Source organism: Diceros bicornis, chromosome 23 (genome assembly GCF_020826845.1).
Source record: "Diceros bicornis minor isolate mBicDic1 chromosome 23, mDicBic1.mat.cur, whole genome shotgun sequence".
Lineage (NCBI taxonomy): Eukaryota > Metazoa > Chordata > Mammalia > Perissodactyla > Rhinocerotidae > Diceros > Diceros bicornis.
In genome coordinates, this window is record NC_080762.1 from 18007866 (window position 1) to 18021679 (window position 13814).

Consider the following 13814-nt stretch of genomic DNA (forward strand, 5'->3'; position numbering starts at 1 on the left):
AGAATCAGGAAACAACCGTATTTGGTGCTCTGCCAAGACTTAATGAAGACTGTCTTGTTAAAACGAAAGTGCTTTGAAAAAGGGCTATCATTTCTTTCCTCAGAAACCTTCACGGCTCTCTTTTACTTACAAAATTAAGTCATGCTCTTCATCCTGGTGTTGAAGGCCTCCTGCAATATGGCCCCAACTTAACTTTTCAGCTCCATCTTCCTCTGCTGCTTTATGAGATTGTTTCAATCTGTTCTCTACACCAGAGCCTGAGTTGTCTTTAAAACTCAAATTTGGCTTCCCATGGCACTTAGCCTAAAGACTCAAAGCCTTGACCTGGTCGTCAAGACTCCTGGAGTCTGGCCCCGGCCTCCTTCTCCAGGCCATCTTGTACCACTCTTCTCCTCACTCTCCATGCCCAGCCACGTGGCCTTGTCCACAGCCTCATCTTTGCCATGGTCCTTGCTACCACCGGGCCTTGAGCATGTTGCCGTCTTTGCTTGGACCTCTTTCCCTCTCAACCAATCTCCCACTCCTCTTTAAGATCTTAGCTCCACCATCAGTTCTCTAGGAAAATCTTCCTCAACCCCCCAGTTTAAGTCAGGTTGTTTTGACAAATGTTCTCATAGAACTGTGTTGCTTTCCTTTAGAACACTTATCCTTGATTATAATTATACATCCATTCATTTGGCGAATTGACAAAAGGCTGCCTTCCCCATTTGACTGGAAGCTCCATGAAAATACGGACAGTATCTATTTTTGCTCACAAGTGTGTTCACCACCTAATACACTGTCTTGAACATAGAAGTATTCAGTAATTATTTTTTAAGTGACTGGATAAATCAAACTGGAATAATTGTTCTCCAATCATATTCCTTGCATCTCCTGCCTCCATGCTTCTGTCATGCACTTCATTGCATGTGCAAAGCTATACCCACATTTTATCCTCTCTACGTTTTATCTAATCTTATCTGAATGGATACTTTTTTGCCTTTGGAAGTAAACATCATCTCTGTCTTCTTTGAAAACTGTAGCATCTAGGTGTCTGCTCTCTTCCTATACTAGGTGTTGCAATCAATAGACTGTGCCTCTTATCCCCTTAGTTCATAAGCTCCTGGAGGGCAAGGCTTATTCATCTCTCTCTATATTACCGGCAATAACTAGTGCATTTCTCAGATGCCTTATTAATGTGTTTTCCGTTATAGATTAATATCAGCAAAAGCTCAAGGCTGAGCACATGTTTTGTGCGCAACTAATATTTATAGAAACATGGGAAAATCATCACTGGTCTTTGTTAATTCCGCTGATTTGCAATGAATAAACAGAATTAAATTACTGAACAGTACAGACATGGTTCCCAGAGCAAATGCCTTCTGTTCTGACCATTTATTATTATTTAACAGGTTTATTTGTTGCAGGTGGCAAAACGGTTCCAGAACTGTTAGATTCAACTTGCTTTTTTACTTCCTCCTGTTCCTTGCTCAGTAAATAACAATGAAGACCAATTGACATTTCAGTGGAATTATTATTTTTCTTACTACAGAATTAAACTTTTTCATAGAATGCAGCATGAAATAGTGTGTCAAGCAACTAATTTGAGAGAGGTGGCAGGATGGATTAGGATGGTGGTGTATAACACGAGTTGAACTAAACACCTGAGGGCCAGGGGACCAGTTGTTAAGAATAAATTGTCCACAAAAAAAAAAGAAAATTAAAAAACTTTAAAAAGTAAAAAAAAAAAAAAAAACCCATAGAACTTAAGAAACCAGCAATGGGTTGTGACTTTTTTTTTTTTTTAATATAATTTTATTTATTTATTTTTTCCCCCAAAGCCCCAGTAGATAGTTGTATGTCATAGTTGCACATCCTTCTAGTTGCTGTATGTGGGACGCGGCCTCAGCATGACCGGACAAGGGGTGCGTCGGTGCGCGCCCGGGATCCAAACCCGGGCTGCCAGTAGCGGAGCGCGCGCACTTAACCGCTAAGCCACAGGGCCGGCCCGGTTGTGACTTTTCTATGTTTAACAGAAAAAACAAAAGTCAACCGTATTCCAAAGGGAGAGGTCTCCTCTTCATTCTCCCCTAGGCCTGTTTATAATTTTTGACTTTGGGCTAATGGGCCCAATTCTGCCATGAAGCCCACATTCCTCTCTTCCTTCTCCTACCAAATCTGTATAGACATTCTGGAGGGCTCTACATTTAGGTATAGAACTGCCGGGAATTTCTGTGCCCCAAAATACTGGAAATCAATGCAATTTAATTAACTTCTTTAAACAGTGATTGAGTACCTAGTATGTGCTGGGTTTTCTATGAGGTACTAGAGATTCAAAGGTGAACAAGAAATCAGCCTTGTTGTGAAAGAGTTCACAGTTTGGGGGAATAGATGGGAAGATTCAAACATCATTCTTAGGTAAGACAGCTTGTGGAGACAGAGCTAAAAAACAGTGTCATGGGAGTACAGGAAAGAGAGTATCTGTTGTCATTGTCGGGCTTATTGAAGTGAGGTGGGAGCTAAGCTGGGTGTAGAGGATTGCGTTTGTCTTCCCAGCATCCATCCACCGTGTCACCTCTCCCTCAGTGGGTGACAGGTACATGATCAGGTGGGATTGATCCCACCCTGACTCCAGGAGTGAGTGCTGACTGGGGAGCCAGCGATTCTCAACCAGAGATGGTACCTCTCTGCAAGAGGGCATTTGGAAATCCATGGGGACACTTCTGGTTGTTACAAAGGCTGAAAAAGATGCTATTGGCATTTAGTGGGCATGGGTTAGGAATATTAAATGATGGATAAAGTAGGAAAGGGACCCACATCATGAAAAATTGTCCCACCCCAAATGCCAGTAGTACTACTATTGAGAAACATTTGTCTAAACCAATCAGAGAAATCTCATCCTGTATCGGCTCAGAGAGTTCAGGTCTAAGCCAATTAGCTGACAGCATTCCCTGCCATCAGTGTGGTCCAATCGGAATACAGCTCTGGACTTTTCCTCCAAGGTTGTAGGCAAGCATCCTTTCTGTCTCTCACTGGGCTTGCTTGAAGAAGCATGGAGCCTTCTCTAAATCTGGTTTAGATAGCTTCCCATTCAATCTATATAATCTAAATTTATTCAGGTGGTTTGTTTGCTTGTGTGTTTCTCCATTTTTGTTATTGTTGTTTCTAAGAAAATTATTAGGGTGATAGGAATATTGTTGAAGTATCAAGTCTAAGTAAAATCTAATATGTGAACAATGCTTTGTTTTCATCTTGGAGCTTTGGAATGATTATAATTCATAATATTGCCGTAAAAAGAGACATAAGGTGAAATGAAAATAGTCAAGTTTATTATTTATAGTGTAATGAGAAATAAAAGTGGTATCTGGTGAAAATTGCGAAAACCTAAGTTAAACTTCCAATTCTGTGCGTGTGTGTGTGTGTATACATATGTGTGCACATACACATGTACGTGAAAGAAAAAGAGAGAGGGGGAGGGAGGACACAGTGGCTACCTTCATGCATAACACATTACAGGAATTTAAATCTTGTCCCTTTAGGAAAACTTCTGTCCCTTCAGGTTGCTAAATCTCCACACTAAATGAAGCTAAAAGGTTATTAAGCACTTTGATTACTTTATCAAAGTCCATTAACATATTCTAAAATGTCATAAGTTGCGATTAAAATAGATTTATTTTTATGCTTATTAATAATTCTCCTACTGACATATGATTAGTTACCAGTATTCATAGCTACAAATTATTTTCCTACATTGTCAATGGTTACTGTGGTGTATTAAGAACGAAGAGGAAACAGATGTCCAATTACACTTGAATTAAGAAAAATTACAAAAACATAGAAATAAAGTTCAAGTTAATTTTTACACAGCCTATTTCCTTTTGTTGCAAAACTTTTAGAGTAGTATTCAGATTCCCAAGTGACTAAACTGAAAGTAAACTACATCTGGAAATTGAGGAAGTTGAGAAGGAAAGAAGAGCCATCAGTACCTGGATACTAGTCAGAGTCGTGTACTGGTAAGCCTTGACCACCAGGTAATTTGCTTCCAGGTCTATGAGTCCCAGGATCATGTACTTCCACCACCTTCGTCGTAAAATTGCCAGGAGGTTTTCTTCTCCTGTGTTACCAAATTAAGAAGAAATGGGTTAGGTTCTGAACACATGCTCAACTGTCTATTTAGAAGGATTCTACAATATTATAGTATTATGTTCTTTACCATACTTTGTCAGATGTTTAATTAAACAAATAAATCAATGTGTCAAAGACTGACATGTTTTTACTTAGCTAATAGTCTTCATTGTAGATTTCAGCCCTTCAAATTGGTTTCTATGCCAGACGAAGACTGGGCAGGGTTTTAGATCACCATGTGAGACATTTTCTCAGGAACATTTGAAGAAAAAAGTCACACCATGTAAAAATATAAGGAAAAGTGTGCCAGAAAGGTTGCGTAAACACACAAAGTCCAGATCAGCCTAAATTTCTATTGTGGTAAAATAGATAGAAATGAAAGAGGGTAGCCCAATGGACAAAGGCCTATGCTTGGCAGCAGATCTGCAGTAAGGCTCTAAGATGCCACCCTGAGTGCTGGAGATTACATGCCTTGAACGTTACACTCTGGTGGTGTGGGGGTGATGGGAAGAGAGAGGAAGCTGGGGATCACTCTCAGGTGGAAAAGAGCGCCATGGGACCATGGTCTCAATGCTGCCAACAACTGTAATCTCCACCATCTTGCCTCTTAAGCTGATAGCATCAGAACAGACTTTAAATCTCTTACTTCTTCATCCTAAGTTTTACAGATTTCAGGCATGAAATAAAACTTATTTCTCAAGAGGCAATAATGATTATTAATCGTAACAGCTCTCTGGAGCCAACCTGTGAGGTCTTCATAGAGGACGTGAAATATGCAGAAACCCTGAATGAATGGTGACTATTCATTATCTCTTGCTGCATAACAAATTATCCCAAAACATAGCTGCTGAAAAAAACAAATATTTATTATCTAATAGTTTTTGTGGGTCAAGAAACTGGACACAGCTTAACTGAGTTCCTCTGGTTCAAGGTCTCTCGTTGAGTTGCAGCCAAGGTGTCAGCCATGGATGCAGTCTCAGATGAAAGACTGACTGAGGAGTCAATCTCTGACTTGACAGATTGACTTGAGGGAGCTTCCAAGCTCACTCACGTGGCTGCTGGCAGGGTTGACCCCTCGCCACAAGGGCCCCAGCACAAGGCTGCCTGAAAACACGGTAGTTGGTTTCCTCCCAGGATGAGCAATTCGAGAGAGAGAGAGAGCAAGGTGGAGGGAGAGAGAGAGAGAGAGAAAAAACTCAAGAGGGAAACCACAGTCTCTCTTAATAACCGAATATCAGAAATGACACTTCTATCTTATTCTGTTCTTTAGAAGAAAGTCAGTCAGTCCAGCGCACACTCTCAAGGGAGAGTATTTCACAAGAGTGTGAATACCAGGAGGCAGGGATCATTGGACACCATCTGAGAGGCTGGCTACCCGGCGATACACATCTTCAATACTACAGCTGTGCTTTAGCTGGTCCTCAAGAACCATAATAGACTCTACATCCTCTCCTGTCTCTCGGTTACTCTCATAACTTTGAGTTCCTGATTCATGCCTTTTGTCTTATTCCAATGACTATCACATAAGGTGATCTTTTCAACCTGTGGAGACTTGTGAAAACAAAGCTTTCCAGCTACACAGAGAATGTCAGAGGGTGGGTTGTGGCTAGTTAGTACAAGGAGGGAGAGATCTCTTCACCTTCAGTAGCTAACCCAGTTTTCTAGCCTCATTTTGGATGCCATGCTTCTCATATCCTTTGCTCCAAGCACATTAAAAATCTTTCTGTCTCAGTGAATCGCTAACTCCTGTTCATTCTTCAAATCGAGCTATTCTCTGCTATTTTGTCTGACATCACTCCCCAACCAGGCAATGTGTACCCAGCTCTGTATAGTCCTTTCACATGATTGTGATTACTTAGAAACTGTCTCTTCACTGGACAGGGAGTTTTTGGGTGGTAAGACATCAAATATCTTACTCATATATGTACCGACAGCACCTAGCATACCGACATATGGTAAGGGTTAGCTAAGTGTTTTGGAATAAAGAAATAATTGAACTGAAAAAATTGTGAAGTGCTATCTATCCAAATATGTCACGGTCAATTCTAGAATATGAGTCACACTTCTTACTGTTTTGCGCTTAGATTCATAGCTGGTGAATATGATCCCCAAGGTCATTTCTTCACAGCCAGCTCATTTTGGCAATGTCCTTGCACAGCATTTCCGCCTTTTCTACTTGCCTACATATTTGATAAATCAACACAACTCTTAGGATTTATTTTGTAAATTAGTGAATCTCAACCTGACTGAACATTCACATCTTCTGGAGATTTTTTTAAAATCCCAATGCCTGGGACCAGCCCCCAGAAATTCTGATTTAATTGGTTTGGGGTGGGGTCTGGGCATCAGGCTGAGGACCAAATCTAGGACTTTCAGATATTTGATGTCCAATGGCCATCCACAGGATGACATGGGCTAGGAATTCCAGAGAGATATAACCACAGAGTAGTGAAGACTCTTCATACCAAAGAAACAACCCAAACATTTGTTCCAAAATGTGCTTTCTTTCTCTTGTTTCTGGGCTTTTCCATGTGTTGATTCCCCTCCTTGGACTATTCTTCCTCCAGTCTCCAAATGAAGGATCAGCATAGACACTGCTACCAGGAAGCCTTCCTTGATCTCTCACATTGATTTTCCTAGACTGGGTTGGGTTTCCCTGTAATGTGCTCCTTTAACACTCATTGCTTATCCCACATATAGTACTTATCTCCCTGTATTATAATGATCTGTTTCCTTGAGTCTATTACCCATTAGATTATTAACAATTCAAAGAGAGTGGCATTGTCTTGGGCATCACTTTATCTTTAGGACCCAACAGTACATGATGAGCAGTCAATAAATAATATGGAATGTATGAATAAATTTCATGTTTAATAATCTCAGCAATGCTAAATAGCATTGAAATTTAGGTATTTAAAATATATCTACTGTAAACATTCATGTTCCAGACAATGATAATTGTTTTCTAGTTAGAATGCAGAGAACATCTGACAAAATTAATTTGGTGACCATTTTACACTTAATACACTCTGCATAGGACACAAAAATGTTGATGGCATATTTAACCAGGAAGCAGCAATTCTATAGTCACAGGTCATTGTCCCAGTTAATTTCCACAATGAACAGAGAATTGCCAAACTCGGAGCACACCAGCCACATCTCAATATGTAACACTGAAAATCTGGGTCATGGTGCTGTTTGTTATACCAATCAATAACATATTCAAAGTGTAATTCATTACATAGATTCAAAGGAATGATTAGCTGCCTTGCTGTTCTGCTGAAGAGGTTTGCAAAGCAAAACACCCAAAATAAATGCTTCCATATTGTTTCATTTGAAGCACATGAAAACATACAACATGCTTGCTTAGCGGAATTATCCAGGAAGGTGAGATAGTGCTTTTTTATTTTTGGCTGATGAAAAAATGCACATAAAAGAACTGCTTAGGGATTTATCTACCTGACTCTCATTAACACTGATGTACAATAGGCCATTAAAATTCTTTCTAGAATAATGAAAATACATTCTTTAGAGCCCTTGTGCCAAAGCACTCCCTAAACCTCATGAAATAGGGCCATTCTTAAGAAACACCGGCACAATTGGTGGTATGTTAATGTTTTGAAATTCTTTTTTTTTTTAATTAACTAGAAGAAGTAATAAAATCCGTGGGTGGAAACTTTAGAATTATGGTTTGGCATTTAAATGCAGCATCCTCCATGTTCATGTTTTTTTACACATTTTCTACATACGTATGTATCCAAAACAGTATATAAGTTTCATTGGCATGTTTTTAGACTTTAAATGAATGTTTATTGTATATACCGTACATGCCATTCTTCTAGGGTTCTTTATGCTTAACATTGTTTTAGAAATGTATCTCTATTGTTTCATGTAGAGCTAATTCATTTATCTTAAACAATGTATATCGTCACCATTAATGAATATGCCACCATTTATCCAGTCTCCCATTGATAGGCATCTAAGTTGTTTCCGGTTTTTCTCTATTGGGAACAGTGCAGCAAAGAAAATCTTTGCGCTTGTGTATCTCTATAATTGGTACAGAATTTTATTTTGTTTTTATTCTGTTTTTAAAGGACTGTGGAGTATGCAAAAAGCATTCACAAATGTGTAAAACCTAATTAAAGGAAGTTATTCTAATTTAAAATAACAGCATTCTAGCAACAATAACTACTTCAATAATTGAGAATGGAGGGGGAAATTATTGACAATCTTGATATGTGATCCATATCTAAACTTACTAAGCATCAACAGGATGATCAATCAAACGTGTTTTTGAATTTTTGTAACAAATACTTGTATGATACTTACTATGTATCAGGCAGTGTCTACATGCTTTACAAATATTAACTTACTTAATCCTCATAGTAACCCTATACAGTAGATATTACTATTAACTCTATTTACAGATGACAAGACTGAGGCCTGGAGGAGTTATGTAACTTGCCCAAAATGTCACACAGACAGGCCAGGATTTGAACTCATGACAATCAGGCACAAGGCTTCATACTCATTAGTGTTGTACTATTTTGCCTCACTGATTTTTAACTGTGGCATTGTCCTAAAGAGTCACTCATTTCTCATTAAAGGATCTTTCATGATCTACCTGTCCAAACTCATCTGGCAGGGTGCCCCACTGCCAACTCCAGGGGGTGCCTGTCACACTGAAGCTGATGTGCATGGCATCCCCCCGGAGTCAACAGTGCCCAGTTGTGCAGCTGTGTGTCCACGCCTGAATCAGCTTAGAGATGAGGATGTGTCCCACCACCATCACTTCAGTATCAAGGATTTGATGTCTCCCAGCCCGATCTAAGTCCATGACAGAGTTTCCTTCGTGAAATGTAAAATAAGGCTTTAAATCAATTTTATGGCTTAAAAAAGTCTAATTACAAGAATTACTGTCACATGCTGTACTACTTGCTGAGGCCTCAGGCATAAAACAATGGCCACACACCGGGTGAGGTGAGGGTGGTGGTGGTTTATAAATGTCAAATGAACGAAGAGGAAACTTTTATACAAAGACTGAACATGGTCCACATTCACGGCAGTGACTGGAAAACAGAAGAGCCTTGATTCATAATATTCTTGTTCACCCAGTGGTTGTCTGAGTAGAGAATAAAAGTACTCCAAGACAGCAGTGGAAGTGAATCCATCCAGGGAACAGGAAGCTGCATTATTCTCGGGGCCACATTTTCCTTAAGGGCTCTCATGAGTGGTGTGATCCTTCACGGCGTTTTTATGCAAGAACAGAGCACAGCACGCATTGCACAGAGAGTCTGCAGCAAACGCGAGGCCCCTGCACGGGGAGCGAGATCTTTACTTGAATGGACCCCTCCTCGGCTCACAATTTGAAGCTATAATGCCATCTTCCTTTACCAGGACTCCAAAGGGAAGTATTTAAGGATTACTCAGTGAATCTGAAAAAAGAATGACTTACAATGAAAGTTTCAATTACTCACCTTTAAAAGCTGAAATTTAGTATTGGAATACAGAGTTCAAAACAATTCTCTTTAGTCAGAAAAATGAACAAAATAAATGCACTAATAAGGAAATGAAAACGTAAATTGTTCACAAATAGGATTGTAACCAACTGCACTCCATAATGTGAACCTGAGTATAAGGATGAAATACAAAAAAGATAAATAACGAAGATTAAATTTTGCTTTGTGTTCTTTCATTCATTTTTACTATTAGAGACAGACAGTGAGATTGGGAAGAGCATAAAAGGCAGTCCTTTGATGTTTTGGCTTGGTAGCAAACAGACCTGGGTTTGACCAGAGCCTGCCTTCTACTATGTGGTACTGGGTCACTTGGTTAATGGCTCTGAACCTTGATCCCTCTGCTGTAAAATAGGGATCATAACAGGTCTCTCAGATGGCACTGTAGATTGAAGGTAGCATGAGTAATGCATTTAAGCTAATATCTAATGCAAGGTATGTGCACAAGATATGATAGTTATTGGTGGGGTCCTGAAATCCTTGAATCCTTGACCAGCCACCCACCACACACTAACTCACTATGTGAGACAGATACTGCAGAGAGGAAGCCCAGGAAAGTGAACTCTCTTAATTACTCATTAGGGCTTTGGCCACATATCCCTCTCTATCTCTTACCCTGGTGAATTGTGCTGGATCACATCAGGGCTAGCACAGGACATTTGTGCAGACTAGAGGCAGGCTGAGAGCCTCGTCCTTCAGGCCTCTCCTCTGGGCCAGACCCTTGTCTTGATCCTCTGGATCTCACCACTTGAAGCCGTATGAACACTCCCCTTCTCTCTCAGGCCCAAACTAGAACTGGCTTTGTTCCCTGAGGTTCTGTTCCTCCTAGGTCTTTCCAGGGTGGGGGCTTCTGAGGAGCTGTTTCCAAGGTCCCTCTTACAACTCAAGTTCCACGTGATAGGCAAGACATCAAAGAATAAATCACACAGAAGGGTTCAAAGAAAGCCAAGAGGAGAAGAGACTTGCCTCAGTTTCCATTTTGTCCCCTTCACGCCCCACACATTCAAGCTCCCACGTATCCTTCCAGACCCAGTCTAAATGTTACCTCCCATGTGAAGCCTTCCCACATTCTCTGTCATCCCTTCCCAGTCTCTCTCAGCACTTAATTTCTGTTTTTTACATATCCTCAACCATGCCTAGCAAAGTGGTTTAGACAAATTAGTTACTCAATGTAAAATCTTGTTATTAAGGTAAGATAGTTGAATAATATCTTTAAAATCTGCTCAATCATCTGGCTGTTTTCCAGAAATGCCTAATAAGAATTTGGAAAAATATCTAAAAGCAACTAAAAATGAACCATAGTCACATAAGGTTCTGGTAGCTGTTACTTTAAGCTGAACACACAAAAAAGTCCACCCATATATGTGTAGAAATGATTGCATACAGGATAGATTTCTAAACAGTAAGTTTATTTCTTTCAAAGTTACATTTTTGGCATTGATAATTAAAATACAATATTCTAGCTTTAATTACGAACTCAATCTATTACCTCTTCTGAGACAAAAGCATTTATATATGAAAATGAAAGTCTCAACTTCTCAACATGTATATTTCAGTGTATGTTACCATTTTTGACATGAATGAAATCACTTAAATCTTAGAAACTTTTTCTTTCTTGATTTTTCAAGCTGTCATCTTTTAGTGAAACTAAGATATATGATTTTATGTGGCACATTTATGCTGTCCACTTTTCTAAAATATCCAAACTTCTTGTAGTCTTGATGTGTCTTAGGGGAGGAAACATAATTGCTAACATTTTCTTCTTCATGTGAATGCAAAAATTGATAGAAAGTTTGCCCAAGTTTTATCATACAGGCGGTTAAAACAAATAAGCAGATAAAAAAATAAGGAACTTTCAGGATGTCTAAAAACCCATATATGAAACTTATATACCAACTATTAAACTCTGTTGACCAATACCTATGCGTTATGGGTTATTCCACCTCTTACTGAAAACAGTGCACGATATCTAAATAACTCCCCTAAACAAATCCCACCCAGAATTTTAAAACTAGGTATACAGTTCAGAACACCCATTTCATATTCTTGGAAAGAACGTCCTATAAAAGAATAAACCTGCCTGAATGGCTAAACACTGTCACTATCAATAACTAAAAGAATAATCTGAAAATCTAAAAATGTTAAGTTGTTGCATGATCAAACACAAACCAACACTTCTGTCCCATATTTCTAGTTGTAACAGGCACATTTCTTCATATATATCATCTAACAACTAAAATTTAACCCACTAAAATCGAGCACATCTTCCTCTTCGCAAATTCCTGTCCAGTTTTCAGAGTTTGTTGAGCAACCACCCCTTGGGGGCTATTTTAACTTTGTTGTATCTCTTGCTGTTATTTATATGTGCAAGTTCTTGCTCTGAGAAGTCTCACCAAGAGGTCCTTGCTTTGATTTAGGTAGTGAGTCTGCCAGGCTGAGCCTTTCCTTCAGGGCTGCCAGGTTGCCCAGCTCCAGGAGGCAGCCTTCTCAGAGAAGACAACACGAATGGTACCTGTGGATTTTTGTATATGGCAGCCACACCTTTCCTTTGGCAGGGCAACACGGGGAAGGTGTTCACTGGAGCCATTCAGTTGTGGGCTCTCACCCAGGCTCTTCCAGGCACCGGGTGTATGATGTTGTTGTGCAGCTTAGCCTCTCTAAACCTCAACTGTCCTCACCTACACATTGGATCTACCAGGTGAATCTGCCTCCCTGAGTGTTTGTGAGGATTAAATGAGATATTTGTAAAATGAACCAGACATGGTGCCTGGCAAGTAGCTGATGTTATTATTATCTTGATTTTTATCATAGCTGGTCTTTCTTTATGCCAAATCGCCTACACAATGTAGGTGTGTAGTAAAGAATTTAACCTTGTCCAAGAAGAGGTCTTGGATTTGTACTAGGCTAACAATATAATTTCAGGTAGGGGCTGGCCATGTCAGAAACACCAACAATGTGATTGAGGGTGGGGGGGCTTCAGGTCACGCCCAGAGACTGGGGACTGAGATCAGCCAAGTGGACAATCATGGGCTCCAATATAAACCCTAAACACAGAGGTTCTAGCAAATTTCCCTGGTTGGCAGTATTTTATCCATATTGTCACACATCGGTGCTAGGAAAGTAACACACCCTGACTTCATGGGGAGAGGACAATGGAAGTCTGGACTTGGTACTTCTGGACTCTGCCGTATGTGCTTTTTTCCCTTGGTTGATTTCCATCTATATTTTTTCCCTGTAATAACTGTAACCACGAGTATAATATCTTTCAGTGAGTTCTGTGAGTCCTAGCAAATTACTAAACATGAGTGTTGTTCTGGGGGGGTGTCCCCCCACCCCTGAACTTGCAATTGGTGTCAGAAGAGAGGGTGGTCTTGTGTGGATTCTAAACTTTCTCATTTGGCCTAAACTCTCACAGTTGGTGTGAGGTAAGGGCAGTGTAGGGGCTATGTCCCTAAATCTTTGCAGTGGATTTTCCTCAAGCACAATTAAATTTGTCCCTCTCTTGCTCAAGAACTTGAGTCCATATTAGGTGTATCTCAGCATAACCAGACCTCAGAATCGTTGTGGGTCTGAATTCAAACTAAAACAACAACTAGTCTCCTTTCCAGGTGATTTTCAACAATGTATGTGATTATTTGCTATCTTAAAAGAGAGTGTAAAAACTTTGCACTTTACACCTAAATTTTCTGTCATTTTAACGATATCACTTACAATAGGCAGCACCGTTCACTAGCTCAAAATGGTTAATGATAGGTTGGCTGTGCGTGGGGGTGAATGCTTTGATTTGAAATTATTCAAAGCAATCATAATGAAACTATATACTAATATAAATTTCTCTATTTTCCTGTGCTGAGCCTGCTGAGAAGAAAATGTATTTGTCCTTTTTAATGACAAGACTATTTTCCTTTTCTTTATCCCATTTTGTGAAAAGTGACCCTACTTGCCTTTTGGAGGTTTCCTGTAATTGGCTCTGATGCCTCCCGACATTAGCAGATGAATCTGTCAGTTTTGTGAATTTTGGTTTGCACAAAGAGCTGTGTAGCAGCTAATGACACGTGATATCAGGGGAAGAGGCCGACACGGGCTTGCCTCCGGACTCCTGCCACTTGCTGAGCATATTCAAAAGACAACATGACAGAAGGTGCCAGCCTGAACTCTTGAGGGCTGACCTTGAGCTCTGACATGAGAGCATCT

At 39.9% G+C, this 13814-nt stretch overlaps 1 protein-coding gene across 2 annotated transcripts in view; it reads right to left on the minus strand.

The window, feature by feature from the left end:
* The window catches only part of SLC35F1 (solute carrier family 35 member F1), a 384161-nt gene that overhangs the window by 81188 nt on the left and 289159 nt on the right, over nt 1-13814 (minus strand). For both annotated transcript variants that reach the window (XM_058566387.1, XM_058566388.1), the window contains exon 3: nt 3966-4093. In XM_058566387.1, coding sequence (XP_058422370.1) covers nt 3966-4093 — 128 coding nt within the window. The remainder of the gene's footprint in view (nt 1-3965; nt 4094-13814) is intronic.